Here is a 14775-nt window from a genome sequence, read left to right as displayed (position 1 = left end):
TGTGGTGCAGAACTACAATTCATGTAAAAAGACCAGACTTAGTGGTCTGACTGAGACTAGAGGAACCCTCAAAGACAAGGCCCTGGGACTCTCTTTTAACCCAGAACTAAAACCATTCCTGAAGCCAACTGTTTAGACAAAGATTAGAGTGGACTATAAAACATAAAATAATACTCGTGAAGAATGTGCTTCTTAGTTCAAGCAGATACATGAGACTAAATGGGCCGCACCTGTCCAGAGGTGAGATGAGAAGGCAGAAAGGGACAAGAGCTGGTTGGATGGACACAGGAAACCCAGGGTGGAAGGGGAGAGTGTGATGTCACATTATAGGGATTGCAACTAGTATCGCATAATAACGTGTATAAATTTTTGTATGAGAACTTGAGGTGTAAACTTTTGCTTAAAGCACAATAAAAAAAAGATAAAGCTAAAAAATATAAGGGCTGAAGTCAATGAAATAGAAAATAGAAAAACAGTAGAAAATTTGGTGAACCCAAATGCTGATTCTTTAAAAAGATGAATGATATTGACAAACTTCTAGCTACGATGATCAGGGAGGAAAGAAAAGATACAAATTATTGATACCAGGAATGGAAGAGCTATTATCACTACTGACCCTGCCAAAATTAAAAGGATAATAGGGGGATAATAAAAATAATTTTATGCCAATAGATTTGTAAACTTCGATCAAAAGGATGAATTCTTATTTTGTATGTGTGGTAAGTATATATGTATCAATACATTTGACATTTCAACAATCTTCACATGAGCAAGCAGTTCAGTGCCATTAAGGAACCAATTCTTTAAAATACACAAATTATTGAAACTAAACTGAGAAGAAATAGAAAAACCAATGATTTCAAAGCATTAGTTGAGACTTTTCCACATCTACCTAATAAGCACTGAACTGGGCTCTTGAATAATAAAAAGATCTGGCATTTGTACAATTTTGAAGTTAATCCTAACTTTATGCAATGATTCTATTCAGCGTGGTTTCTGGGGGTCTGGATAAAATATAACACTTGAAGCAGAGTGAGGATTGAGGGACAGAGGAGAAAATCGAGAACTGAAAATTGAAAAAGGTAAGTTTGGGAGCTCAATCAGATGGGGAGGGTAATATGGGGGGAGGGGACAATAGTTATGAGAGGCTGAATATATAAATGGACAATGGCCAGACCATATATGACAATAGAACTCTGAACCAACAACCAACCCAGAACCGTCAAGACTTGGTCAACGCCTGCCAGCTTCCCTATTTTTTGCCCACCCCTCCCACGCCTTCCAACCCAGGACCAGCCAAAGTCAAATATATTCCCCTGAACCAATCACATCAGATGCCCTGCTTCTACTTAGCCCTGCCTCAAGCTTCCCCATGTCAATAACCTCCACTGAGACTCTTCATGAAACCTTCCCCGTTTTCCCCACTGTTAAGTTTTCCTACTCCCCTGACAGCCTTTGGGTCTCTGCCAAATTTAAGTGATAGTGGCTGACTCCCTTGCTATGTAGCATTGTCTGAATAAATAGCCTCTCAAATGTTCTCATTTGAGTGGTCTTTATTTCTACAGTCATTCATTTGATTATTTATCATGTTTTATGTGGCAGACAGTACCCAGCACTGGGAATATGTACAAGCAGATTGACCCTGCCCTCAAGAAATTCTATTTAGTGGGGAAAACAGACACAGAAATATATTGTAATTCAGTAAAGAGGAAGATCCTAAATGAGATGGATTGACACAGTGGCTGCAACAATGGGCTCAAACATAGCAACAGCTGTGAGGATTGCACTGGACCTGTAGTGGGGTAGCTATGAGTTGAAACCAACTCCACTGCACCTAACAAGTGAAACTATGTAGCTAGAGAAACCAAAAAACAAAACAAAAACAAAAAAGCCATTGCCATTGAGTTGATTTCTACTCAGAGTGACCCTGTAGGACAGACTAGAACTGCCCCCCTGGGGGTTTCCAAGGCTGTAGAATCAGACTGTCACATCTTCCTCTGACAGAGCTGCTGGTGGGTTCGAACTGCTGACTTTTTGAGTGCTTAAACCACTGCGCCACCAGGGCTCCATGTATAGAAATATAACTCATTGCCATGGAGTCGATTCCGACTCATAGTGACCCTATGGTACAGAGTAGAACCGCCCCATAAGGTTTCTAAGGAGCGCCTGGTAGATGCAAACTGCCGATTTTTTGGTTAGCAGCCATAGCTCTTAATCACTACACCACCAAGGTTTCCATACAGAGATATAGATATATAAAAAGTATGAATACCCATTGCCATGGAGTTGATTTCGACTCATAGCGACCCTATAGGGCAGAGTAGAACTGCCCCATAGGATTTCTAAGGATTGAGCCTTGGTGGCACAATGATTAAGAGTTCGGCTGCTAACCGGGAGGTCGGTCGGCAATTCAAATCCTCCAGCCGCTCCTTGGAAACCCTATGGGGCAGTTCTACTCTGTCCTGTAGGGTCACTATGCATCGTAACAGACTCGACGGCACGTAACAACAACGTATATACATATATAGCGATTATATACATATATATTTGTATATATATGCATATATGTGTGTGTGTGTATATATATATATGTATATATATATATACATACATATATATATATATGTGGGCGGAGGAAAGTTATCCAAGGCAGGGGGGCAGAAGGAGGAAAGCCTAAGAGGACAGAAACCGCAGTGGTGCTGAGGGGGGCAGCGCGCGGCAGAAGATGCCGCAGGAGTCAGTCGTGGATGTGCCACGTTGGAAAGCGCTTGGACTTTATCCTGTTCAAGCGGCTCCCTCCTGGAAACGAGAGACACTGCTGGTGTAAGCAAAGAAGAATAAAAACATTAAGGAAACATTATCTTTGTATGTATTACTGTATGGTCCTGGAGGACAGGGACACAGCAGCTCCTAACGTCTGGCATACAGTAGACGTTCAATGGATGTTGAATAAATGGATGTAAGCGCTTTGGTGTAGATGTCACTGCTCTTAATTTATGTTTTTCTCCTAGGACAAGACAATGAGGCCGGGGCATCAGTTTGGGAGGTAAAAGGTAAGGTTTGAGGCAGGAAGGATTGGTGGGCACAAAACCTCCAATTGGTCGTGGGCAGGGGACACATTTCTGTCGCTAACTCTCCGAGACCCACGCACCGCAGCTGCTTGGCCCTAAAGTGGCCGCGGAGAAAGCAGCCAGCAGAGACCTCATGCCTCGGGAAGAAGCAGCAGGGCAGGGCACCCGCACGCAGCTTGGCACACGGGCGCACTCACCTGGGCGCCCACCGCCGGCCTCCAGGCGGAGCCACAGGGCCACGCCCTCTTGGATTGGACGTGGCTCAAATCTCGGGGCGGGCACTAGCGGCCCAGCGCTCTTGAGGATTGGCCGCTGTGGCGGACGGACGTGCGGCTGAAGGAGCTGGTTCGCCAGCGGCTCCCGCTGGGTGGAGCGCGGTCCGCCTTCGCGGGCTCCCTGTCAGTGATTGGCTCCCTGCGGTTTCCTTGGGGACGTGGCGGCGCACCCGGCCCCGGCCCTCCTTCCGGCTGGGCAAGGGGCCACCGGGAGCTGCTTCTGAAGCAGCCGAGCAGTGCCGAGGGAGCCGGCGCGCTGCTCGATCCGGTGAGCGTGGGCGCGGGAGGGCTGCGAGGCAGGGAGGAGCGGGGAGGAGAAGCCGGGCCCCTCACCCCCACCACCGGGGGACGACCGGCTCCTCGAGGACAGAGCTGGCTCACGAGGACGCTCCGCCCCCAGGGAGCCGGGCTAGGGTCCCACGGGCCCGAGGAACAAGAGCGGACGGATCCAGAGCGGGAGCCGGAAGAGAAGGGTAGGGGCCGTGGCCTTCTTGTGGGCACCGCTGGAGGTGAGACTGAGCCGCAACCAACTCTTTACAGCCTGCAAATCGAAGAGATGCCTGGGACAAGGAGGCCACATTCTCAGGGCAAAAGGAAAAGGAGGTGACAGGCGTTGAGACCACTGAAGGGAATCGATGGCTAGGTAAGGCTGCACACTTTTTTCCCTGATTGGGGGCTCAGTGGGAGATGGCAGGCAGGCCGGAGGACCCTGGGAGGTTGTGAAAGTGATGTCTGCCCTGGGGCTGCACCTGGACCTTGCATCCTGGTCAGATGGATGTGAAAATCAAATTTGTATGATACAATATTAGTTTGCAGCACATAACCCTGAAGTGGTGGAGAGAGTCTGTGCTCGCTCAGCCCTGGGAAGTGCTAGGTTGTAATGTTCTTTCAAATTTCCTTTTGAGTTAGGCTAGGTGCTGGTGCAAAAATGCTTGGCAGCTAACTGAAAGGTTGGAGGTTCAAGTCCACCCAGAGGCACCTGGGAAGATCTGCTTCCAAAAATCAGCCATTGAAAACCTCATGGAGCACAGTTGTGCTGTAATACACACGGGGTTGTCTTGAGTCAGAGTCTGTCTAATCATGCCAACTGGTACCCCTTGAGGATGTTAGAGTGTTTTGCAGTGAATTTTGAAAGCAGGCAGACTGAGGTTCTTTTGAATCGATACAGAAAGTGAACTTAACAGTTAAATCCATACATTATGATACTCTGAAGCTTTTAAAAAGTTTAATGTGTATCACCATATACCAATATCGGTCAATTGTCAAATAGATTCAATGTGTATGTGTGGGGGGGGGGAGGGACTAAGATGCAGAACAATAGGTAGGGTGTACTACCGTTTGTGTAAAACTAGAGGAATGGGCATACATATGCACTTACACACGCATGCACATGCATGTGTGCATAGATATATTTCCATATATATAAAATTTACGCTTGTGTATACATAAACTATCCTTAAAAAGTACGTAGAAACTGATCAACATTTTTCACCATATACCCTTTTGAATGTTTATTTTTTAACATGTGCATATGCAAACCAAACCAAACCCTGTGCTGTGGAGTTGATTCCGACTGATAGCAACCCTATAGGTCAGAGTAGAACTGCCCGGTAGAGTTTCCAAGGAGCACGTGGCGGGTTAGAACTGCCGACGCTTTGGTTAGCAGCCGTAGCACTTAACCACTACGCCACCAGGGTTTCCACATGTGCATATATTGCCTATTAATTTTTTTTAATCAGCTGAATAAATTTTCTGACTATCCAGTTACTTCATAGTAGTTGCTCTGATTCTTGAGTGTTACGAGGTTGCCCAGGGAAACAGAATCTTTTCGTTAACTCGAGAATAATCCTTTGAATTGCACCCAAAGTACAGACTTTGGAAAAAGAGTAGATAAGGCTTCTCTGATTTATATGGTAGAAAGACAAGGAACACATATAGGTCTCTTTCCAAAATTTGAGACTAGAAGAATATTTAGGCTTCTGTTGGCATGCTTTTTTGCCTTTATTAGGAGGGGATTTTATCTGATTTAAAAACCATTTTTCAAACTTCCTAATGATTGTCTCATTTCAGGATCAGTTTTTCCTACCTCTGCCCAGCCTCCTGGTACTTCACGGTGCCCACAGTGAGTCCATTTCCCCGTCAGCGAGTAGCATTCCTGGTACTCTTCTTCATATCCTGTCTCCTTTTGCTTATGCTAATCATGGACTTTCGACATTGGGGTGTTTCATTGCCACGAGACAGGCAATATGAAAGGTGAGTCAGCTTTAGATCATTTTGATCAGCTTTGGTACTAAAGTCAATACATATTTTGATAACTTTTTAAATCTTTACTGTGTTACCCTTGTGGTGGGGGGTTAAGAGCTATGACTGCTAACCAAAAGGTCAGCAGTTTGAATCCACTGGCTGCTCCTTTGGAAACCCTATGGGGCAGTTCTACTCTGTCCTGTAGGGTTGCTATGAGTGGGAATCGATTCTATGGCAACAGGTTTGTTTGTTTTGGTTTGGTACTTTTATTAGTGAAATGGCATGACACTTATTGCATAAAGAAGATCTTAAGCCCCATTTTGGTTTGGTGGGCTGAGAAATTTTTAGTGTGTAAATGTTGAGGGTTATTATGTACTCTTGATTAATTGACTCTTTTATCATTATTAAATGACCCTGTTTGTCCCTTATTATATTCTTTGCTCCGAAATCTACTTTCTTATTAATATAGCATATAGCTACTCCAGCTTTTTTTTTTTTTTTAATTAATGTCAGCCTAATACATTTTTTTATATCCTTTTACTTTAGTTTGTTTGTATCTTTGTATTTGGAACCCTGGTGGCATAGTGGTTGAGAGCTATGACTGCTAACCAAAAGGTTGGCAGTTCGAATCCACCAGGTGCTCCTTGGAAACCCTTTGTTCTACTCTGTCCTGTAGGGTCACTATGAGTCGGAATCGACTCGATGGCAATGGGTTTGGTTTTTAGTATCTTTATTTTTAAAGTTAGCTTCTTATAGACAGCATATAGTTGGCTCTTGTTTTTATCCAATCTGACAATCTCTGCCTTTTAATTGGGGTGTTTAGATCATTTACATTTAATGTGATTATTTTTTAAGCTATGATTATGTTTAGGTTTAAATCTACAGTCTTGTTGTTTTCTATTTGTCACATCTGTTCTTTGTTGCTTTTTCTCTTTTTCTCCCTTCTTTGGGATTGAGTACTTTTTCATGATTCCATTTTATCTCCTTTGTTAGCTTTTAGGGATAACTATTTTGTTTTTTTTTTAGTAGTTGCTTTAGGGTTTATGGTATACATCTTTAATCACAGTCCCCCTCCAAGTAATATTATACCACTTTATGTATAGCATAAGAACCTTACAACTTCAATTCTCCCCCCGCCCTTGGCCTTCATGCTATTGTTGTCATACATTTTATTTCTACATATATTACAAGCTTCACAATATATTGTCATTATTTTTGCTTTAGTCAATTATCTTCTCAAGTGATTAAAAAAATATGAAAAAAATTAGAGTTTACTCATATATTTACCATTTCTGGGGCCTTTATTCCTTTGTGTAGGTTCAACATTTCCTTTTGCCTGAAGAATCTTCTTTAACGTTTCTAGCATAGATCTGTTGTTTTTTTTAGTTTTTCTTTTTAATTTTACTTTGGTGAAATATATGTAACAAAACATTTGCCATTTCAACCATTTTTATGTGCACAATTCAGTGACATTAATTACATTCACCATGTTATATAACCATCACCACTATCTGTTCTCAAATTTTTTCATCACCCTTAGAGAAATTTAGTACCCCTTTAGCAGTATCTCTCCACTTCCTTCTCCCATCCCCCCTGGTAACCACTAATAAAATTTGGTATCTATGCAAAAGATCAGCAGTTGACATCCCCTAGCCATTCCTTGGAAACCCCATGGGACATTTCTACTCTGTCCTATAGGGTTGGTATGAGTGGCAATAGACTCGATGTCAGAGGGTTTTTTGTTTTTTTTTTTAAGGTATTTGCCTATTCTAGATATTTCATATAAATAGGATTATATAGTCTCTGTCCTTTTTTGCCTGATTTATTTCACTCAGGATGTTTCAAGATTTATCCATGTTGTAGCATGTATCAGAACTTCATTTCTCTTTATGATTGACTACTATTCCATTGTGGTTGACTACTATTCCATTGTATGTGTATACCACATTTTGTTTATCCACTAATGTGTTGACGGACACTTGGGTTGTTTCCACTTTTTGGCTATTGTGAATAATGCTACAGTGAACATTGGTGTACAAGTGTCTGTTTGAGTCCCTGGTTTCAAGTCTTTTAGGTATATACCTAGTTGTGGAATTACTTGGGTCGTATGGTAATTCTATATTTAACTTCTTGAGGAATTGCCAAATGGTTTTCCACAGTGAGTGAACTATTTTATATCTCCACTTGCAGTGCATGAGAATTTCAATTTCTCTGCCTTCTCCCCAGTACTTATCATTTTCTGTCCTTTATGTTGTAGCTATCCTCATTATTATGAAGTGGTATCTCATTGTAGTTTTGATTTACGTTTTCCTGATGGCTAATGATGTTGAGCATCTTTTCATGTGCTTTTTGGCCACTTGTATATGTTCTTTGGAAAATTCTTTCAAGATTTGAAAAAGTATTTTGCTTTCCTTTTTGAAAGAAATTTTCACAGAGCATAGAATGCGTAGGTTGATTGTATTTTTCTTTCATTACTTCAAAGATGTTGTTCCACTGTCTCCTTGCTTACATTCTTTTTTTAAAAATAATTTATTTAATTTTTGTTGTCGATAACCATATACACAACAAAAAAACACACTAATTCAAGTTTCTGCAGGTATACAATTCAGTGGTATTGCTGGCTTGCATTCTTTATGAGGAGAAGTTGTCTCTCAGTTTTGTTTTTGTTCCTCTGTACATAATGTCTTTTTGCTCTGGCTACTTTTTTATTTTTTATTTGTGCTTTAAGTGAAAGTTTACGATTCAAGTCAGTTTCTCATATAAAAACTTATACACACATTGTTATGTGAGCTTAGTTGCTCTCCCTACAATGTGATAGCACATTCCCCTCTACCCTGTATTCAACCAGCTCCTGTATTTCCCATGTCCTGTCCCCCTCTGCCTTCTCATCTCGCCTCCAGACAAGCTGCCCACATAGTCTCATGTGTCTACTTGAGCTAAGAAGTACACTCCTCACCAGTATCATTTTGTGTCTTATAGTCCAGTCTAATATTTGTCTGAACAGTTGGCTTCGAGAATAGTTTTAGTTTTGGGCTAACAGAGTCCGGGGGCCATGACCTCTGGGGTCCCTCCAGTCTCAGTCAAACCATTAAGTCTGGTCTTTTTACTAGAATTTGAGGTCTGCATCCCACTTTTCTCCTGCTCCATCAGGGATTCTCTGTTGTGTTCCCTGTCAGGGCAGTCGGTGGTGGTAGCCGGACACCATCTGGTTCTTCTGGTCTCAGGCTGATGGAGTCTCTGGTGTATGTGGCCCTTTCTTTCTCCTGGGCTCATATTTTTCTTGTGTGTTTGGTGTTCTTCATTCTCCTTTGCTCCAGGTGGGTTGAGACCAATTGATGCATCGTAGCTTTTAAGCATTTAAGACACCAGACACCACTCACCAAAGTGGGATGCAGAACATTTTCTTATTACATTTTTTATGCTAATTGCCTAGATGTCCCCTGAAACCATGGTTTCTAGACCCCCTGCCCATGGTACTTTGTCCCTCAAAGTGTTTGGTTGTATTCAGAAAACTTCTTAGCTTTTGGATTAGTCCAGTTGTGCTGATTTCCCCTGTATTGTGCGTTGTCTTTCCCTTCCCCTAAAATAATTCTTGTCTACTATCTAATTAGTGAATACCCCTCTCCCTCCCTCCCCACCCTCGTAACCATCAAAGAATGTTTTCTTCTGTGTTTAAACCTTTTCTTGAGTTCTTATAATAGTCATCTCATACAATATTTGTCATTTTGCAACTGAATGATTTCACTCAGCATAATGCCTTCCAGATTCCTCCATGTTATGAAATGTTTTATGGATTCATTGTTGTTCCATTGTGTGAGTATACCATAATTTGTTTATCCATTTTTCCGCTGATGGGCACCTTGGTTGTTTACATCTTTTTGCTATTGTAAATAGTGCTGCAATGAACATGGGTGTGCATATATCTGTTCATGTGAAGGCTCTTATTTCTCTAGGATATATTCCAAGGAGTGGGATTGCTGGATCGAGTGGTAGTTCTATTTCTAGCTTTCTAAGGAAGTGCCAAATTGTTTTCCAAAGTGGTTATATCATTTTACATTCCCAGCAGCAGTGTATAAGTGTTCTAGTCTCTCCACAACCTCTCCAACATTTATTATTTTGTGTTTTTTGGATTAATGCCAGCCTCGTTGGGGTGAAATGGTATCTCGTTGTAGTTTTGATTTGTGTTTCTCTAATGGCTAATGATCGTGAACATTTCCTCATGTATCTGTTAGCCACCTGAATGTCCTCTTTGGTGAAGTGCCGGTTCATATCCTTTGCCCATTTTTTAATTGGGTTATTTGTCTTTTTGTTGTTGAGGTTTTGCAGTATCCTGTAGATGTTAGAGATTAGATGCTGATCGGATTTCTCATAGCCAAAAATTTTTTCCTAGTCTGTAAGTTGACTTTTTACTCTTCTGGTGAAGTTTGTGGATGAGCATAAGTGTTTGATTTTTTAGGAGCTCCCAGTTGTCTAGTTTCTCTTCTGGCGTTTGTGCATTGTTAGTAACGTTTTGTATACTGTTTATGCCATGTATTAGGGCTCCTAGCATTGTCCCTATTTTTTCTTCCATGATCTTTATCATTTTAGATTTTGTATGTAGGTCTTTGATCCATTTTGAGTTAGTTCTTGTGCATGGTGTGAGATATGGGTCTTGTTTCATTTTTTTGCAGATGGATATCAAGTTATGGCTCTGGCTACTTTTAAGATTTTCTCTTTATCACTGTTTTAAGCAATGTGATTGTGATCAAATGTAGTTTTCTTCATGTTTTTTGTGCTTTTGATTTGTTGAGCTCCTTGGATCTGTGGGCTTAAAGTTTTCATCAAATCTGGAAATTTTTTCACTGTTATGTCTTCAAATATTTTTTCTGTCCTTCCTTCCTCTCCTTTGGGGACTCTGATTACGTATATCTGTAACTGCATGGAATTTTCCCACAGGTAACTGATGCTGTATTAATTTTTTTATTCCCAGTCTTTTTTCTCTGTGTGTCTCATTTTGGATATTTTATACTATTATGCCTTCCAGTTCATTTCTATTTCCTTCTGTAGTTCCTAATCTACTATTAATTTCATCCAGTGAAAGATGAATACATTTTTTCACAGAAAGTACATCTGGATTATTTGATACACTCTTACTGTTTTACCAATGCCTAGAAACTCTATATTCTTTTATAACAGTGATTCATTTTGCTTTTTTTTTTTTTTTGAGGTTAGTTTCTGATGACGGTACAAAACTAAATGACATGTATTTATTATTTTCAAAGTGATTTTTTTTTCTTTATTATTTTTCTGATATATATCAGTTATGAGGCTTTGGCCTGCAAGTAATAGCCCAAGGGTAGAGGGGCCCTCAGAATTGGTTAACCCAGAAATTCAACATTAGCTGGAAGGATGGGAGTCTCTGTCTCTGTTGTCCTCAATGTCATCTTTCTTTAGCCAGTAATAGCCAGGGCTACACACATCTTCACTCATGCTCTGCAGGAAAGAGGAAACAGGCTTTCCGTGGCTGTCTTGTAAGAATGGAGAAGAACCTGTCCAGAAGCCTCTGTAACCTTTTCCTTGAATCTTTTTGGTCAGAATTTGGACACATGCCTACTCTTCTTAATATCTCTGGGTTGTTCTGCCCCCAGAATTTCTCACTTTCCGTTCACTTGGATCATTCATTGAAATATTTATCAAACACTATGTGCCAGGTGGAAACCCTGGTGGTGTAGTGGTTAAGTGCTACAGCTGCTAACCAAAGGGTTGGCAGTTTGAATCCGCCAGGGCGCTCCTTGGAAACCCTGTGGGGTGGTTCTACTCTGTCCTATAGGGTCGCTATGAGTCGGAATCGCCTCAATGGCAGCGGGTTTGGTTTTTTGGTTTTTGTGTGCCAGGTGATAACAGGCCCCAGGATACAGGGACTTTGGTACCTTTTCTCAAGAAGCTTATATTTCCAACCTTTCTCCTCTAGCATCCCTATTCATTTACATTTTTACACTTTTTTCCTGAAGAGGAAACACTTGTTTGGATGACTACAGTAGTCAACAATTATCCTTAACAAGCTTGTTAGCTTTGGACAAATGAATCCTTCATTTAAGACTTTCTCTGGTGCTTTTGGGGATTCTTTTGACAGACCTGACAACAGTTGCCCAATGGGAAGATCAAAAGCAAAAAACAAAAAAAATCAAACCCATTGTTGTTGAGCCTATTTCCACTCATAGCGACCCTATAGGACAGAGTAGAACTGCCCCATAGAGTTTCTAAGCAGCCCCTAGCGGATTCGAACTGCAGACCTTTTGGTTACCAGCCATATCTCTTAACCACTATGCCACTACGGAATTCCACGTATGTTAATATGACTAAAATAAAGACTGTTGTGGGGGTGATTGGTTAATGGCTGGAGAGGTAGATCAACTGGGCCTCTTAAGCCATTTTAGGGGGTTTAGACATTATCCTAAGGGCAGAGGGAAGGCATTGAAAACTGTTACGGAGTGATATGGTCTGGTTTGTTTTTTAAAGAAAGCTCCCTTTGGTGACATTGTAGAAAAAGAATTGGAGAGGAGTAAAAGAGAAAGCAAGGAGGCTAGTTGAAATATTCTGAGAGAGCTAGTGGCCAGAACTTGGGTGATAGCAGGGTGGATGGTGAGAAATACATGCATTTGAGAGACAGGTGGGAGGTAGAGCAAACTGGACTTGGAAATTGGGCATGGGAATGCAGGGGCAGGGATGGGTGGGGTGGGGCAGTTTCTTATGATCTTAAAAATCAAAATGGGATTCCCTTAGTTTCCCGCCTAAAACCTTTTGATGGCTTTCCACTGTACTTTGAATAAGTTCTAAATTCTTTCTCTTGGCCTGAAAAGCCCAGCCTTATTTGGCATCTACATGTCTCTCCCCTTTAAATTTTTCCACTTTCTCCCTTACTCGCTATGCTGCAGCCACACAGATCTTCCTTCAGCAACTCAAACCAAGTTTTTTCTTGGCACAGGGCCTTGCATATTCTGTACCTGCTTCCTGGAAAGCTCTTCTCCATTTTTCTCCAGGCCCCTCTTTATCTTTTAGGTCTCATTTTAAATGTCACTTTTTCAGAGAAGCCTTTCCAGACCGTCATCTCAGATGCAACCCTCCCCCCTCGCTCCCCATCATTATTCTCAGTCTCAGTACACGTTGTTGTACTTCATGTGAAACATGAAGCATTTGTTCCATTTGAAATTATTATTTGAAAGTTTTTTTGGCCCGCCTACGCTACTAGAATGTAAGCTCTGTAGTGTTCATGACCCCATAGTTCCTTAAGTGAACGGCACCAATAAATAAGTATTCAATTAAATTGAATTAATTGAAAACAGTTAGCTTCAGGGAGCCCTGGTGGCACAGTGATTAAGAGCTTGGCTGCTAACCAGAGGTTGGCAGTTCGAATCCACCAGCTGCTCCTTGGAAACTTTACAGGGTAGTTCTGCTCTGTCCTATAGGGTCATTATGAGTTGGAATCAGCTCGACGACAATGGGTTTAGTTTTTTTTTGGTTTTTAGCTGCAGAGCTAAGGGATAAATAACACACAGGCTTTGCTGTTGTGGTGACCTTATCAAAGTCCTAACATCTGCTCTGGCTGAGCAGCTAGGTAGCCTGGGGCTCATTGTTGTTTAATGAAAGGTTATGTACATATTGCCACAAATTATCATGTATCATTAAACTTCTTTCATGACAGCCTCCGTGAGTCATTTAGGAAGCAAACATTTGTTGAGAACTTGCTGTATGCATAATACTGTGTTAGGCATTAGGGTACAAAGATGACTAAAACACACCCTTTGAACTCAGGGAGCTCATAATCTAGTTAGGGAAGCAGAGTGAGTGAATGATTACTCCCCAGGGAGAGAACAGTTTATATACAGCTGTGCGGAATTAGGAACAAAGATCAGGAACTGTATACAGTTAAGAATCAGGCACAAAGTTAAGAATCAGAAATTAATCCAGAAGAGGGCTATGAGTAAGCACACTGGATATCACTGCGTTCACGTACTGCATGCTCATGTACTTTACTAACCAGGTAGGCTTTCACACCCGGCCTGTATACTTCTATACACTTCACGTACTTTACTAACCAGGTAGGCTTTCACATCCGGCCTGTACACTTTTATACACTTCACGTACTTTACTAACCAGGTAGGCTTTCACACCCGGCCTGTACACTTTTATACACTTCACGTACTTTACTAACCAGGTAGGCTTTCACACCCGGCCTGTATACTTCTATACACTTCACGTACTTTACTAACCAGGTAGGCTTTCACACCCGGCCTGTACACTTTTATACACTTCACGTACTTTACTAACCAGGTAGGCTTTCACACCCGGCCTGTACACTTTTATACACTTCACGTACTTTACTAACCAGGTAGGCTTTCACACCCGGCCTGTACACTTTTATACACTTCACGTACTTTACTAACCAGGTAGGCTTTCACACCCGGCCTGTACACTTTTATACACTTCACGTACTTTACTAACCAGGTAGGCTTTCACACCCGGCCTGTACACTTTTATACACTTCAGGTACTTTACTAACCAGGTAGGCTTTCACACCCGGCCTGTATACTTTTATACACTGTTCTAATTAGCTTGGTTCTCTTTTGTCTTAGAACACAACAGATTAAAATTAATTAGAATGAGGTTGGAGAGGGAGCGGTCAATAGACGTGGGCACACTGGTGACAACAGTCAATAATATCTGGCATCTTGACAGTAAGGCAGGAGAGAGGAATTTTATTAGAAATAAACCTAGTAACCCAAAAAATTTGTATAGAAATTTCTATAGTGGTAAACACAATTGTTAAAATTATATTATTACACAGTCTAGTAATTTATGAGTCGGAATTGACTCGACGGCACTGGGACTGGGTAGTAATTTCTGTTAGTGATGACCTTAAATCAGTCGTTTTCAACTTTTGTATATCTGAATCCCTTGGGAACCTTTAAAAAATGCAAATAATTGGGCCTCTTCTCTTGATTCTTAAGCGCAGCCTGTGTTGAGAACCGTTGCTCTAAGGTTATATTTACTTGGGAAGGTGATGTGTTGTCAGGGAAAGAGCATAGATTTTAGAGCTAATCAGCCCCATCGTTTGCTAGTTAGGTGATCTCGGACAGGTTTCCTAATGTCCTGGAGCCTCATTTCTTTATCTGTAAAATGGGGGTAAAAATACTGTCTTGTAGTGT

At 41.4% G+C, this 14775-nt stretch overlaps 1 protein-coding gene across 3 annotated transcripts in view; it reads left to right on the top strand.

Moving 5' to 3' along the window:
• The first annotated feature begins 3503 nt into the window (after nt 1-3503).
• Nucleotides 3504-14775, top strand: part of ENTPD7 (ectonucleoside triphosphate diphosphohydrolase 7) — a 48347-nt gene continuing 37075 nt past the window's right edge. The window contains exons 1-3 of one of the 3 annotated variants that reach the window (XM_010589070.3): nt 3504-3614; nt 3887-3989; nt 5417-5599. In XM_010589070.3, the coding sequence (XP_010587372.2) occupies nt 3982-3989; nt 5417-5599 (191 nt within the window). In that variant the 5' untranslated portion in view covers nt 3504-3614; nt 3887-3981. Of the gene's footprint in view, nt 3615-3646; nt 3990-5416; nt 5600-14775 lie in introns of those variants that run through there. The other 2 variants (XM_064269455.1, XM_064269454.1) reach the window with 2 other exon arrangements.

This window comes from Loxodonta africana, chromosome 16, assembly GCF_030014295.1.
Source record: "Loxodonta africana isolate mLoxAfr1 chromosome 16, mLoxAfr1.hap2, whole genome shotgun sequence".
Lineage (NCBI taxonomy): Eukaryota > Metazoa > Chordata > Mammalia > Proboscidea > Elephantidae > Loxodonta > Loxodonta africana.
The sequence above is the reverse complement of the archived record's forward strand: the minus strand, read 5'-3'. Positions and strand labels throughout refer to the sequence as shown.